The sequence below is a fragment of the Alosa alosa genome, chromosome 2 (assembly GCF_017589495.1).
Source record: "Alosa alosa isolate M-15738 ecotype Scorff River chromosome 2, AALO_Geno_1.1, whole genome shotgun sequence".
Taxonomy (NCBI): domain Eukaryota; kingdom Metazoa; phylum Chordata; class Actinopteri; order Clupeiformes; family Clupeidae; genus Alosa; species Alosa alosa.
This window is the reverse complement of record NC_063190.1, coordinates 37,487,673-37,504,138: the sequence shown is the minus strand read 5'-3', so window position 1 is coordinate 37,504,138 and position 16,466 is coordinate 37,487,673. Positions and strand designations below refer to the sequence as shown.

The 16,466-nt window shown below is 43.8% G+C and overlaps 1 protein-coding gene across 1 annotated transcript; it reads right to left on the bottom strand.

Moving 5' to 3' along the window:
* Positions 1-1,373: 1,373 nt before the first annotated feature.
* Positions 1,374-8,188, bottom strand: LOC125285619 (odorant receptor 131-2-like). The gene is made up of 2 exons (XM_048230153.1): positions 7,264-8,188; positions 1,374-1,471 (listed from the first exon to the last, which is right to left on the bottom strand). Exons 1-2 carry the CDS (start codon positions 8,186-8,188, stop codon positions 1,374-1,376), a joined length of 1,023 nt encoding a protein of 340 aa, XP_048086110.1.
* Between the last annotated feature and the right edge of the window lie 8,278 nt (positions 8,189-16,466).

Sequence of the window (16,466 nt, the reverse complement as noted above, 5' to 3'; positions counted from 1 at the left end):
AAAATCATGATTATCACGTCTGACCTCAACAATAACGACTGCCTCTCACTGTGCCATAAAATCATGATTATCATGTCTGACCTCAACAATAACGACTGCGCATGTCTGACCTCAACAATAATGACTGCGCCATAAAATCATGATTATCACATCTGACCTCAACAATAACAACGACCAGCGCTGGGGCTGGATGTGCGGCACATGGCCGCAATCGCTCCTGTAGGCAGGGATGGATTACTGCACGGGCCTACTGGGCCCAGGCCCAGGGGCCCAAGGGGTCAGGGGGCCCTGAAGCCCAAGCCTTTGCATGGAATCATTGCCTCAATATCAACAAATCAGGATGTAGGCTATGAATCTGGCTGAATTTAGTATTGGCCATCTCCAAAATGCACCAGAATACAGGAAATCACATCAAACAAATGAAAAGAATTCTGGGGGAGGACCCCCAAACCCCCTCCCACATTTAGTGACAATTAGTGTGGGGCCCTTAATACATCTGGGCCCAGGGGCCCGAAAGTTCATAATCTGCCCTTGCCCTGCCTGTAGGCCTTGTAGGCCATGCCTGTAGGCCTTGTAGGCCATGCCTTGGGGCAGCCGTGGCCTACTGGTTAGCACTTTGGACTTGTAACCGGAGGGTTGCCGGTTCGAACCCCGACCAGTAGGCACGGCTGAAGTGCCCTTGAGCAAGGCACCTAACCTCACTGCTCCCCGAGCGCCGCCGTTGTAGCAGGCAGCTCACTGCGCCGGGATTAGTGTGTGCATTTATCTAAAAGACCTACTCCACCACTACACACCCCCTAGGTCACTCAGGTCGCAACAGAGACTACTCCTGGTTCCACCAACTACTAGAACTAAATGTGGTGAAGCCGACTTTAGCTCATATGCAGTCAAACTCTGGAACCAGCTTCCTGAACACATAAAGGCCGCACCCTCAACAGATTGTTTTAAAACCAAGTTAAAGACCTACTTTTTCTCCCTTGCTTTCCCTTAACTTTATTTTATCTAATCCTTCCCCTATTTTCCCATAATTTTAATTCTATCTTTTCTAATTTTTCATTTACCTATTTTCATATGTTTATTTTAATTGTTTATATTTTCTCTGGGTATGATATGTATCAACTTTTATAACTTAGATTTTTATCCAAATTACCTCGATGTATATATGGCATCTCTTTTTATGTAAAGCACTTTGAACTGCCCTGGTATAAAATGTGCTATATAAATAAATGTTGCCTTGCCTTGCCTTGCTTCACCTCACTGTGTGTACACTATGTGCTGTGTGTGTTTCACTAATTCACAGATTGGGATAAATGATAAACAGAAACCAAATTTCCCTCACGGGATCAAAAGAATATATATACTTATACTTATACTTATACTTCGGCCTCGTCCCTGTTCACGCTCATGTTCACGCTCATGTTCATGCTACAGGTCCCAAGTGTGGGGCTGACGGAACAAAGATAAGTAGATCCTGTGAAACAGGTGGAAAAACAAGGAGATGACACAGGCTGCTTCTTGTCAGTTTTTCCTCCAAAGTGCATGTGAGGGCAGAGCGGTGGTCCGCTCCCATAGCAACCCAGACGCAACTGCACCTCCTGTGTCACGCGCTTATGTTCCTACTAGGCACTAGGCCGTTCTAGAGTAATAATATAAAAATACAGTAATAATCTAATATTGACAAATAAAAGTCCTACTAGGCATAGTGCCGTTCTAGATGAATCATATAAAAATACAAATGCAGTTAATAAACCACAACACTTGTGGTCACTTATACAAAAGTGGCTCCAGACACTTGCTCTTAAACATGAAACCTCAAGATCAGTGTAAAGAGATGTCGTGTTCAATAGCAGTGCATGAGATAAGGGGGTGGCAGCTAAGTAAAGGCAATTGTGTGTGTGGGATGAACAGCATAAGAAGTGGGCTGAACAGCATAAGAAGTGGGCTGCATAAGGTGTGGGCTGAATAAGGTGTGGGCTGAACAGCATAAGAAGTGGGCTGAATAAGGTGTGGGCTGAACAGCATAAGAAGTGGGCTGAATAAGGTGTGGGCTGAACAGCATAAGAAGTGGGCTGAATAAGGTGTGGGCTGAACAGCATAAGAAGTGGGCTGAACAGCATAAGAAGTGGGCTGAATAAGGTGTGGGCTGAACAGCATAAGAAGTGGGCTGAATAAGGTGTGGGCTGAATAAGGCGTGGGCTGAACAGCATAAGGTGTGGGCTGAATAAGGTGTGGGCTGAACAGCATAAGAAGTGGGCTGAATAAGGTGTGGGCTGAACAGCATAAGAAGTGGGCTGAATAAGGTGTGGGCTGAATAAGGTGTGGGCTGAACAGCATAAGAAGTGGGCTGAATAAGGTGTGGGCTGAACAGCATAAGAAGTGGGCTGAATAAGGTGTGGGCTGAACAGCATAAGAAGTGGGCTGAACAGCATAAGAAGTGGGCTGAATAAGGTGTGGGCTGAACAGCATAAGAAGTGGGCTGAACAGCATAAGAAGTGGGCTGAACAGCATAAGGCGTGGGTTGCATAGCATAAGGTGTAGGTTGCATAGCATAAGGTGTAGGCTGGACAGAGTAAGGTCTGGAGAGAGTGAGGTGTAGGTGGTATAAGGTGAGGTGTAGGCTGGAGAGAGTGAGGTGTAGGTGGTATAAGGTGAGGTGTAGGCTGGAGAGAGTGAGGTGTAGGCTGGAGAGAGTGAGGTGTAGGTGGGATAAGGTGAGGTGTAGGCTGGAGAGAGTGAGGTGTAGGTGGTATAAGGTGAGGTGTAGGCTGGAGAGAGTGAGGTGTAGGTGGGATAGGGTGGAATGTAGCTTGAAGAGAGTGAGGTGTAGGCTGGAGAGAGTGAGGTGTAGGCTGGAGAGAGTGAGGTGTAGGTTGAGCAGTGTAGACAGCAGACTGTGAGTGTGGGTGTGTGTAAAATGTTGTCTGAGCATCTATAGCACTGACACTAGTGTGTGGCTGATATGTAGGTTGCCCAAGAGAGGTGTAGGTCAGCATCTGGGGGGGGTGCCTATCTCTGGTAGACCTCCTCAGTGTTGGTTGGACATCAGACTGCACACCTTCACCTGAGTCTATAGCCTGAAGTCACTCCTGCTCCTCGCAAGACAGGGGTTCTTCCCATGGTAGTGCAACCTCATCTGGTCCTTCTTGCACCTCTTCCGCTCCACATCCTCTTTTAGGTTCAGGCCTGTCATGCTCGAAAGGCCCCTGGTGAGCTCCACTCTGCTCATGGCTGATCTGTGTATCACAGGTAGTACTCTGGTTGGGTGTGACAGTCTCAACTCGCTGCACTTCCCTTGGTATCCGCAGCCAGTAAAAAGGCGTTTACTTGGAACAGCAAGTTTCGATGAAGGGTGCGGATGGGACGACCTCCAGTCTCAGGGCTAACTTTGTAGACTGGGTTATCTCCAAGCTGCTCTTTGACGACGTAGACCGTCTGTTCCCAATAGGATTTCAGGTCAGGCTCAATGGGGAAGATCACTGGAAAGGGCACTGATTGGGTCTGCTGTTCTGATGTTATACTGAGTTGCAACCCATGCTACATCACCCTGTTTGGCCATTCTGCTCCCATCCCAGGTAGCACACACTGCCTCTTCTGTCAGTCTTTCTGAGCACTGGTTAATGAAAGCATCAATGTCAAGGGGACAACGAGAAAGAGTGGCTGCATCAATATTTAACTTGCCTGGCCGGTATCTGATCTCAAAGTGGAAGTCTGACAGCTCCCCTACCCAATGGTAACCCAATGCATTCAGTTTAGCAGTACTCATAACATAGGTCAGGGGGTTGTTATCAGTGTAGATAGTGAAATGAGGGGCATAGTACAGGTAGTCCCGAAATTTGTCACACACTGCCCACTTCAAGGCCAGAAACTCAAGTTTTCCACTGTGGAGGTGATAATTCCGTTCTGCTGATGTTAGCGTACGTGACCCATAGCCAATCACTCTCATTTTTCCTTCTTGCTTTTGGTAAAGAACCGCTCCCAGGCCCTCTTGTGAAGCATCAGTGTGGAGTATGAAGGGATGGTCAAAGTTTGGGTAAGCCAGCACTGGAGGCGCTCAAGGATCTGCTGGAGCTCATCCTTCCACTCAACAGGCATACGGGAAGGAAGTTGGGGCCCCTTTGTCTTCCCTTTTGTGGGCTCGGGTGGTTGTACCCCGTGCTTCACCTGGAGCAACTCATACAGCGGCCTTGCTATTCGAGAAAAGTCCTGTACATATGCAAGGTAGTAGCTCAGAAAGCCAAGTAACCTCCGGACATCCCCAACTGTTTGTGGTGTTTTCTCCTTCAACACTCGCACCGCTTGAAGGTCTTTTGGATCCACCCTCACACCGTTTGCAGACACCAACCGACCCACGTACCTGACCTCTTTGCGAAACAATTCACATTTTTCTGGCCTCAGTTTAACCCCGTGGGGCTGCAGGGCTTGGAGTAAGAATTTCCTCATCAGTGACATGGCCGGTTGAAAGGAATACTCTGAGTCGCTGCCTGATATCTGTGTGTTTTGATCCTAGGCCCTGATAGATGGTGTGAAGGAAAACTTCCTGAATGGTTTTGGGATCATAACGAATGTCTGCACTTGCCTGCCTTGACCTGTTCCCGCCTGATTACTCTGACCAGTGCTAGTTGCCACAACCCAGACATTTGAGCACAGCAACATTTTATTTGCACTTGACTAACTGATCAAAACTGGCCGCGTAGTGACATTAAACATATAGCCAGAGCTTTTTACGTAACTGCACATTATGGCAGTAGGCCGACACTTTCTCCATTTCTGAAGTGTTGTGACATTCACAATCAGAACTCTTTGGATGCCCTCGTCACTGTAGTTTCTTGGTCAATATTCTTGATACAGGCATCATTTAGAAGCCTGATTTATGGTCGGTCATGAAAACACTCTAAATATATAACATTATTTTATTATTTCATTCATATACATATATATATATATATATATATATATATATATATATATATATATATATATATACCAGTAAAATATTTCAAGAACAATAGAGCCTATGGAATTGCATTAAGAAAACATTGTCACAAACTGCATTTAATAAAGTATGAAATAAAGTTAAAAACTGACAATTTAATAAATTATATTTTATCCATGGTCTCATGCACAAAGGTACCACCATGCAAACAAAACACAAATCAACATTGATCTTGAGGTCTTGTTTTGAGAGTAAAACCTTTTGGGACATCTCAGAATACAGTCCCACTTCACCTCATTAAAAAGCCTATACATTATTAATCAGCTAGCTGTCAGTCACTTCTGTTTCTGCAGCTCACTGGCCGCGCTAGGAGGCCGTCGTCATGTTGAGATACCTGAGGCCTTCTCCAGTCTGAGTGAGCTGGACACTCTTAAATAAAAACAAAAATGAAATTGCTAATGATATCAAGCTGAAATGGCCGACTCCTGCATTATCAATCAGAGATGTCGGTGATGTGACTCTCTAATCAACTTTTTTAGCTCTTAAACACAAAAAACACACTGTTCAACGGAGCTGGTGTGTGTGAGGCGCACTCTTGGACTCCTTGAGACGCGACTAACCTTTCGGTTGAAGTTCTTGTGCGTAGGCTATTATAGAATCCAATCCTGATGCCCCTGCTATTTATCAATGTAGCCTTTTATTGTTTTTTTGCCATGAATCTTCTGAGCTGTGATGAAATCGTGTGTTGTTTAAAGTTGGGATTACTGTAGGCCTAGGCTATACTGCCCATATTGGAATAAAAAAATAAAGGCCCACCCTAGGCCTACTTCGCAAAAGTAAAAAATCCTGTTAGCCCTTAGAACCCGATTGACGCAAAGTGCGTCAAAAAACACACCCTTTCTTCTCTGTTACATTGCTCCGCGACTGTTCATCGCAACGAGATAAAACCTTTATTGCATGACAGAGAAGAAGTGTGGCTTTCCAAAGAGACTACGCACTTGTCTGTACGATCAAGTATGAAAATTTAAAAAAATCATGAAATGAAATATAATTGCATCATATTTACAGTCTATACTTCTCTGCGTTCACCTGCGCACCCATTACTCTCGTTTGAAATACTCGCGAACCCGTGATCGCATAGATATGGCAAGCATGTCAGATGAAAGAGGAGAAACAGGGCTATCCATTGGTACCATGGATATCGGTACCATGGTATCATGGATATTAACGTCATGTACACAAACCAACGCTGCACACCCATTACTCTCGGAGTAATTACTCGCTGACCCGTGATCGGATATATATGCCACGTATGTTAGATGAAAGAGGAGACACAGAGCTATCATTTGATACCAAATACATCCTTCTGGGTTATAAAACAGACGAAGTGGCAGCAAAATAATAACTTCATATAGCTGGACTTACCCCACGTTTTTGTCTGTTTTTGTGGCAAAGCATGTTTATAATCCAACGCTATCGTGTGTTTCTCTATGGCAAAACATGTTCATAATCCGGTTTTGAGATCCTAGCAAATTCCTGCATGACATCCAATTCAAGGCTCACATTGCATCCCAATTTGTTCAACAAAGAAACACCTTTTTTGCCTTTACTTTGTTCATGGCAATGCAGTGAAAAGTTGAGAATCATCATGAGCGCATACACCATAGTCACACATGCTAACAGGCAAACTTGGGTCAAGTCAGGTCAGATCAGTTCGTGTCACAGATATGGAGCGCAGAATGGTCATTTTTCATCGCTAAATAAAAAATGCCATTTATTTCCGTAAATCGCACACCACATATTTCTGTAAATTGCTCAGCCCCAGAGTATCCCTCCAACATGGCAATTATATTGCCCGTTTCAGGACAGTCTGCCCTACACACACATGAAATGCATGTAGAGCTATGAGCTTGCTGTGGTGAGATACAGGTCAAAATATAAGAATTTTTTATAATATGATTTTTATATTTTATTTTTTTAAAAATAAAAATAAAATCAATGCTAGTACTAGCTATTACTATGATGGCAGATCTGGATAGCCTAGACTCTGCTGAAAAAAAAAATATATAATATGTGTGTGTGGCCTTATGAATAAAGGTAGTGAAAATGCCCTAAAAACAGCTTAGGGTTCTAAGGGTTAATGACCTCGTGTCGGAATGGCAGGACGTTTAAAAAAAAGGTCAAGTGTCGCTACAATGGACAAAAAAAATGTCGCAGTAGTGGGACGCTTGAAAATTAATGTTAATGCCGCCACTTCGACAATTAGACGCCAATGTCTAAGTAGCGGCATGTCGGAATAGCTGCATGTAACCCTGATGGTTGCACTTTACTTTTGATGCAGAAAAGGAAATAGCATTTAAAGAAGGCGCTGAACGTCTTGTCTCTCACACCATAGATCAGAGGACTGAGGCACCTGGGCAGGATGTTCAAACCTAAGAACAACACATAATTCAGATGACCAATAACCTCCGGGTCCAGCCTACTCATGGCCAGGGTCCTGCGGATCACTCCAAACAGGATGGATAAGAGGTACAGGCCGAACTGCACCATGTGCAGGAGGATCGTCCGATGAGCCTTACTCACACTTGTCTTGTCAGAGCTTGTGGACATGGCCACCATGACGACAGCAACATATGTGTAGATGATCACAACACTCACCAGGGCGAACACAGTGGCGGTGAAGGCCGTGTTGATGCTGAAAGAAATCTGCATTTGGAAAACAATGAAATCTGAGCAGGTCCTCTGCCGGGTCTGAGTGCGCACCTCGAACATCAGGCTTGTGGTCAGCTCAGCAGTCCAGAATATTAAGCTCAATATCCAGACAACACCTACGGACGCAGTGGTCCTCCTCTTGTCCACTATCTGTGCGTGTCTCAGAGGGAAGCAGATGGCCACATAGCGCTCCAGGGACATGAGGCCCAGGTACAGCGGCGAGATGATGTTAATGACCCGAGAGACAAGGTAGATCAGAAAGCAGCCGTAGCCTACGATGTGTACACTCTCCACAGCAAAGGTACTGTGGTACAGGATGTAGAACACAATGGTGAAGGCCAGCTGTACAGAGTCGGAGAAGAGGAGGCTACTGAACAGTATGTAGCGCGGCGTCTCACAGAAGAGCTCTTTAGACCTCAGTGTGATCAACATGACTATATTGACATACAGGAAGAGGAAGCAGGGGGTCATAGACAGAATGGCTTTTGTAAGGCCGTCATTGACAAAGAAAGAGGAGTTCACAAACCCTGTTATGTTCTCCATGGTCTTAATCATCTACACACAAATACAATGATCAATGACCTCCAAAAGAGAATCCTGCAACAAACTCTGATATATAAACCAGGCCTCTGAAGGAAATGGATCAAATAATAAAGATAAAAGAAATGAAGAACAATACAATTATCTGATCCTGAAGGAAATATACAAGTACACTAAACAAGCCTGCAGAATGTAAGTCAAAAGTAAAGATAATGTCAAAACATCAATACAATATTGCTTACATGATTACAATACAATTGCATGGAACTGTTCACGTTACATATTTCCTTTTATGATTAGATACTGATGAATACCAGGGTCAGGGTGTCAGTAGCCTACTCATGTGAATCATTGCAATAAAAAGTAAGATTAGGAAATGTAATACAGAGCAAACAGAAAAGTGACCTAACAGCGTGGATGAAATGTAGAATGCAAAAGTGACCTAACAGCGTGGATGAAATGTAGAATGCATCATTTCTATACAGATTGGCAGAAACATCATCACATCCTGTATGTACATTTCTCACTTCATCGAGTCAGTGTAGATGTCTTGACCATGTCAGAGCTCAGGTCACCAGACTCTCCTCTTTATATCACACCGTGTCACTGCTTGTGTCATCTCACCATGATTTAGCATTTTCTAATAGAAACACACAAGTCTTGTTTTGTGTGTGCATGTGGATGGCAACAACACCACCAGGCGTGGTGGAGCAGGGATAACGTCACCCAGGGTGCGATTTGTGTAAAAACCAGAGGGGGGGATGATTTTGAATAAGTTTGTAAACCTTTGAATAAGGTTGTAAACCCCACCACCCCCCCCAAAAAAACGATTCATAGCCTAGTAATGTCATGGCTAACTAGATGTACCGCATAGCGGTACAAAATATGACCGCCGCTCAGTCCTGTACATCCGTTCCGCGAAAAGAAATCACACTTCAATTTGTCTCCATATTTTACTCCATCCCCCACTCTTGAAACTTTTGTGTATGCTTGTTTGGCATGCCTGAGTGTGTGTGTGCGGCTGCACAGAGAGTAGCCTACTGGTGCTGAAAAGGTGAATAGATTGTAGAATAGCCAAAGAAGATGTAGCATTGTTATAAAACCTTTAAAATCTCTAAACAATCACAAGTAGGGCAGTTCATCACAGTTCATCCATTGCAACTGGATTGATGAAAGGTCACTTACACCTGTAGGCAACATTGTATTTGGGAAAAGCAAAAGGTATCAGCATAATGTTATTTATTTATTTATTTATTTATTTTTAAACAAAAACATCATTTTTGGATGGATGGATTTTTTGTGAATGTTTCTTCTTCTACATAAGATTTTAGTCATCTTTAGTTCATGTGATACATTATTGTCAATGCACAAATTAAGTAACAGTAGTCTGAAACGTTATTGTTAATGCACAAATGAAGTAACAGTAGTCTGAAACGAAATGCTGTTTTACATCTAACCAGTGGTGCAAATAACTGACATGTCCAAATGGGCCTTGATGAAATATCGTCGCTAGACTGTTCATACACATTTTAACGGGCCAAAGTTGAAGAGCTGTTGTCGTTATTGTTACGTGCAAATATAGGCTGATTCATGTTCCCTTGCATTGTGTAACTGAGGTCCATGGCTAGTCTGGCTTTCACCAGACCAAGCTCAATCTTTTAAGAAATTAAAAAATAAATAGCGGCCAGATCAGGCTGGGTTCACCCAGCCTAGTCCATAGGCACCCGATATTGTTTAATTTTCTGATTGAGATATCCACGCTCTGGCTATTCTAAATGCAAAAATGCATCAGGGAGTTATGACAAAACTGTAACTAACAAACTAGATCCTAATAGAAAGCTGTTAGCTTCCCTAAGCTACAGGTAAGATTATAAGGTAGGCCTATTTACAACATAAATTGTCAATAGGCTATGCTGGCGACACAAATAAAATCTCCTTTGGAAACCAATGGCTCACGCCTTACAGGATCAAGCGGACTTAAACTGCCATTTCGTGGCAAAAAGTTGTAATAACATTCACGCAGCTCCATGAGTCAAGGAAAGCGCGAATGAAGTAGCCACTTCTAAATGGGACCCACTACACAGTAGCTTAAGGTGTGTTGCTAAAGCAGCCATAATGAAATGAAGGTGTCATTGTTTGGATACTTCACACACACGTGCTTTTTAATTTCACAGACTACAACTACTAAGCTGGAATCAAAGCACATCGATTCCCCTCTCACACCCTGCACGCACTTAAAACAAAACAAACAGGCGTCTCAATCTCACGCATGTATAGGCAAAACTGTATCAGACCGGTGTAACGTTGGTAAATCTTCCATTGCACAGAATGATTTTTGTAGCACGTGCAACAAATGACAGTCGAAAGATACAATTACAGTGCTGCTATCAATTTGCTTGGTATAACCGCATTTATAGTTTTCTACAAATGCAATCAATCAAATTGGCCTCCATCACTCAACCAACGCTAATGGTAACATTACCTAGGTCCTTATTGATATTATAAGATTAACGTACCTGCAGTAAAAACCAAGCATATCCAATAAACATCCTCAGATTTATTTCGGCTTCAAGAAGAAATGGGAATTACACTTCATGTGAACATCGTCCTATCCTTATTAGACGTTCTCTGCGGTAAACTACAGTCCTTGTAGGAAGCGTCTATTGTTTTTCCAACCTACTTTTAACTTCCAACAAAATTACGTCTCACTGAAACGATGCGCCATCTAGTGGACAAACGTCTACTTATCGCCAATACTGGAAATGCAGCCATGATGATGATGATGAATATTTATTTTGGCTTTCTTTTAATCCTACTGAATTTGTAATTATGTATCGGCCGTTCTAATACCGATAGTATGTGGGTGCCTGGTTGTGTGTGCATGTGTATATGTGTGCACCGCCATCTACAGGCCAATGAGTGTACAGTCACTAAATGTACACATAACCTAATTTTTTTAGACCCCCCCATGGATGAAATTCTACGAAACTTGGCATACCCCCAGAGAATGCCAGGTCAATCATACACATAACATGTGGTGCAGTTCTGAACATCTTAACTGAAGATAGGGGCGATTAAAGCAGAATAATATTGCATTTTCATTTTTTACCGGGGGGGTGCAAATCACAAATGAGTGATTATGGGCCAGGTTGATGTGGGCCCTTGAGACCAACATACCATAAAAGATTCTTCATCCTCAGTGCCACGGTTCAGGTAGTTATTTAGGAAAAACTGCTTTTTTGCGGTTCGGGGGGCCCAGCACGGGGGGGGAGTGGCCCCCGGGGACGAAACAAAAATTTTCCGTAAAAGTCTAGTGGGGCTACATACCATTTCATGTGCCCCGGTGGTTCGGTGTCCCGGGTATCGTTGACCAAAAATTCAGGAAGTAGATGACGGGGAAACAAAATAATAATAAAACTTTGACCCTTTATGAGCTTCACTAGCGGCGGCCATCATAATACTTTATTTTTGCCACCTTTGTAACATTTTAGTTTTAGTTTACCGTGGTAATTACCGTGGTACCGTGCTGCTGAGACCTTGAATTTCCCCTGGGGATCAATAAAGTATCTATCTATCTATCTATCTATCTATCTATCTATCTGGTCTATGACTTTAAACAGCGAGTGTGCTTGGTATGATGATCAGCTCCTCTAATGCAGGATAGGACTACGTTTTGACAAGCATACAAATTCACCTTGTTCTTGCCCCATCTGAAATGACTCCTCTACTTTTGCTGCCTCCATCCTTTCTGTATTTGTTATGTAAAAAAACGTTGTATATGATGGCACTGAAGTCTTAAGTTAGTGAATTGGCTAACAGTGTTAGTTGGTAACCAAATAGCCTACACATTGCGCTTACACGCCATGTAGGCTACGTGCATTCTCTCTCCTGCTGATTTGCGTTCAGTAGCCAAGTGCATAATATTGCAAAAGTTGAAAAAATAAATGTGTTTATTGTAGCCTACAGAAAATAAATAGCCTATCATACTGTCAGTTAATTGCCTACAGTGCAGTGAAGAGTTTGGAGAGTAAAGTTATAAGGCAATTTTAAGTTTTATGAAAATAATTTACGAACCAGAACATAAAGACCATGAAGCTTCTATTTCTTGCAGCTGTTAAAACACCCGCTAGATAGTTTATGGAGGGTTGTCGGTTTGAAACCCGACCAGTAGGAACGGCTGAAGTGCCCTTGAGCAAGGCACCTAACCCCACACTGCTCCCCGAGCGCCGCTGTAGCAGGCAGCTCACTGCGTCAGGATTAGTGTGTGCTTCACCTCACTGTGTGTTCACTGTGTGCTGAGTGTGTTTCACTAATTCACGAATTGGGATAAATGCAGAGGCCAAATTTCCCTCACAGGATCAAAAGAGTATATATACTTTTACTTATACTTATAAAAAAATACAAATACTCAGTAGCAAACACGATTCAGCATTGGATAGTCTACTTTTAACTGGGCAACTGTGTCTTGCCATGCAGCCCTGAGGTAGCAGCCTGTTTAAAAAGACCTTTTCTCAATTCAAATGTGCTAATCTGGGTTCTCCATACTGAAGTAGCTAAGATAGGCTACTAGCACAATAAATAGGGAACTAATCTCTCTTATATTAACAATTCTCCCTTTATTTGCTCCTAACCGCTAACTCATTAGGAAACCAATTTAAACTGTTTCACTTGCCTATCGCGCTGTTTCCCGTGCAGCTCTAGGTCTTTCAGACCACTGCCTGCTTCACCTCATCCCAACCAAATGGGAGCAGCCGTGGCCTACTGGTTAGCGCTTCGGACTTGTAACCAGAGGGTTGCCGGTTTGAACCCCGACCAATAGGCACGGCTGAAGTGCCCTTGAGCAAGGCACCTAACCCCTCACTGCTCCCCGAGCGCCGCTGTTGTTGCAGGCAGCTCACTGCGCCGGGATTAGTGTGTGCTTTACCTCACTGTGTGTTCACTGTGTGCTGAGTGTGTTTCACTAATTCACAGATTCGGATAAATGCAGAGACCAAATTTCCCTCGTGGGATCAAAAGAGTATATATACTTATACTCAGGGTTGGGTCAGATTACTTTGAAATGTAATCCATTACTGACTACAAATTACATGGCAATTTTTGTAATCAGTAACGTAATCAGTTGGATTACCAAAAACATGTAACATAATTTGATTACTTTAGGATTACTTTTAGATTACTTCAAATTATGTCCCTTAAGAAAAAGACACCACCACTGAATTGATGAGAGAATTCTCATTTTAGTTTTCTCTTTATTATTTCATTAATCTAAGAAATTTCTTTGCTCTGAGTAAAGCATTCCTGTGTGAATTACTGATCTTTTAATAAGAAACAAGAGGATACATTAAGATTAGGAGGAAAAGATCAGGATGTCAGGATCTGGCCCGGACTGTTGGAGTTTGTGCCACCCTGGTGGCCATTTTGTGTATTGTCCTGTGTTTGTTTTTGCCTGTTCCCCATGTGCTTTGTGTTACCTGCCTGTCATCTGTCTTTGTCTCCGCCCCATCTCCTTATTTGGTCTGTTCTTCCTGTCTTGTTTGTTTTCCCTCCAGTTCTGCCTCCTCACCTGTTCCCTGTTATTGTCTTGTTGGTTTCGTCCAGTCCTCTGTCTCTCTGTTAATTGGTCTGTGTATTTCTACCCTCCTGTTTCTCTGTTCCTTGTCGGATCGTCTGTTCTCCTGTCTGTTTCATGTCTAAGTAGTTTGTAAATCTGTTAGGTAATAAAGTGTGTGTTCTGTCGGAAGGAGTCTTGCGCAAGGGTCCTATATTCGTAATCCTGACACAGGAAGTGTGCGTGAGACATACCCCAATAGTAAGTATAGATACTCTTTTGATCCTGTGAGGGAAATTTGGTCTCCCAATCTGTGAATTAGTGAAGCACACAGTGAACACAAAGTGAGATGAAGCACACAATGAGCACACAGTGAGGTGAAGCACAGACCAACCCGGAGCAGTGAGCTGTCTGCTACAGCGGTGCTCGGGCATCAGTGAGGGGTTAGGTGCCTTACTCAAGGGCACTTCAGCCGTGGATGTGGGCATGGGAGAGCAGTGCTCAACCACTTCCCCCGCCCACATTTTTTCTACTGGTCGGGGATCGAACCGGCAAGCCTGAAGCTTGTCAAATTAAAAGATAGCTAGGCTATCATAAAAAAGTGTATGATATGATAAAATGTAATCAGGTAATCCCCAACAATGTGACTGTAATCTGATTACACTATTGTTAAGATATGTTCATTATGTCCTCAGTTGTATGTAATGCTGTACTGTTCGGTGTTTATGTATGCCTATATGTTATGCCACAAGGAGGCGCTACGGTGCAGGCAATAGAGGGCGCGTGTGCGTCATTATGTTTGTTCTAATTGATTTGCCGTAGTTGAACTAGAAGCTGTATGACCGTGAGACTGATGTGTCTGCAGTACAACAATAAATATGCCAAGGACGGCTAAAGATGGTTCATCTCTACTTTTCCTCCGAATGCAACGTTAGCTGCAATAGTGAAGCATAACTTAACAGGTTATGGGCCCAGGAGTCGTTCGGAAGATAAGTTTACCCCCGTTTGGAAAGTCGCAACGGACCGCGTGCTAACAGGCTGCTATCTAAGAAAAAGAACAAGCTAACATGGCGGAACAACGAAGGAGGTTGCCTCGACTGACGTTCGACGGAGATGAGACTAAGTATGAACTTTGGGAGACCAAAATGTTAGGACATTTTCATTTATCAGGGCTAAAGGACACGGTGCTAAAAGAACCGGTGTCAGAAGCCGAGAGAGCAGCAGATTTAAAGAAAAATGCTGACGCATATGCCGAGTTGATTTTACTGTTAGATGATAAAAGCCTTTCACTAGTTATGAGGGATGCGCCCAACAATGGAAGAAAAATATTGAGAGAGTGTTATGCAGGGTGCACACACACACACACACACAACCAAGAGAAGAGAAGACCGTTCTCACACACACACACACACACACAACCAAGAGAAGAGAAGACTGTTCTCACACACACACACACACACAACCAAGAGAAGAGAAGACTGTTCTCTGTGTGCGAGCGTTTCCACAGATACTGCACCCCACAGGGATACACACACACACACCGTATAATCAACTTGTACACCACGCTGACATCGCTACAGAAGGCAAACGACGAAAGTGTAATGGACTACATAATCAGAGCAGAAACCGCCATCACAGCACTGCGCAACGCGGGTGAAACGTTGGGAGATGGCCTGCTAGTGGCTATGGTCTTAAAGGGATTGCCAGAGAGTTTCAAATCATTCACAATACATGTGGCACATACAGACGATAACACCACGTTTGCAGAATTCAAGACTAAACTACGTAGTTTTGAAGAGACAGAGAAGATAAGAGCAGCTGAGTCAAGCGACAGTGTGATGAAGACTCAAGGGAAAACCGGATGGCGGCCAAAACTAGTACACGTGGTTGGAACAAAGAGGACACAGAGATGCTTCAAGTGTGGCACCAAAGGCCACCGAGCGAAAGCATGTCGACAGAAGACATGGTGTAGTCTTTGCAGAAGTGACACGCACAACAACGCCACGTGTAGGCGTAAGAACAAGGACCGTCAAGACAAACAGGATGCTGCGTGATGGAGGGACCAGTACCCAGCGACGGCCATCACGCAGCATCCAAGAGAGGGGTCTGATGGTGGACACAGGGGCTACCTCTCATGTCATCAATGACATGACCATGTTCAAGAGTTTGGACTGCGCGTTCAGGCCAGAAACGCACCGTGTCGAGCTGGCAGACGGCACCTGGTGCAGCTGAGCGACGCTTTGTTCTTCCCGTCGTGCCCCCGGAGCATCTTTTCATTGAAGACAGCGACTACGAGTGGGGCTATGGTTGTCTTTAAAGAAGATAAAGACGCCCTGATAACCAGAGACGGTACCAGATTCAACATTCATGTGTACGGTAGGCTGTATTATTTGCATACTGAAACTGAGTCTAATGATAAGTGTAATGCATGTCACGACATACAGACATGGCATGAGATATTAGGCCACTGTAACTATGATGATGTTCTTAAGTTGCAGAATGTTGTTGAAGGTATGCAGATCAAGGGCAAAACGGTTAGACCCGAACAAGAGTGTGAGGTGTGTATTCAGGGCAAGTTCGCCCAAACCAGAAATAGGGACCCTGATACCCGAGCAAAGGCTCCCTTGCAGATGGTACACACAGACCTGGCAGGTCCTGTAGCCACAGAGTCGAGAGATGGTTACAAATATGTGCAGTCATTTACTGACGATTACTCGAGCGCAGTGTTTGTAT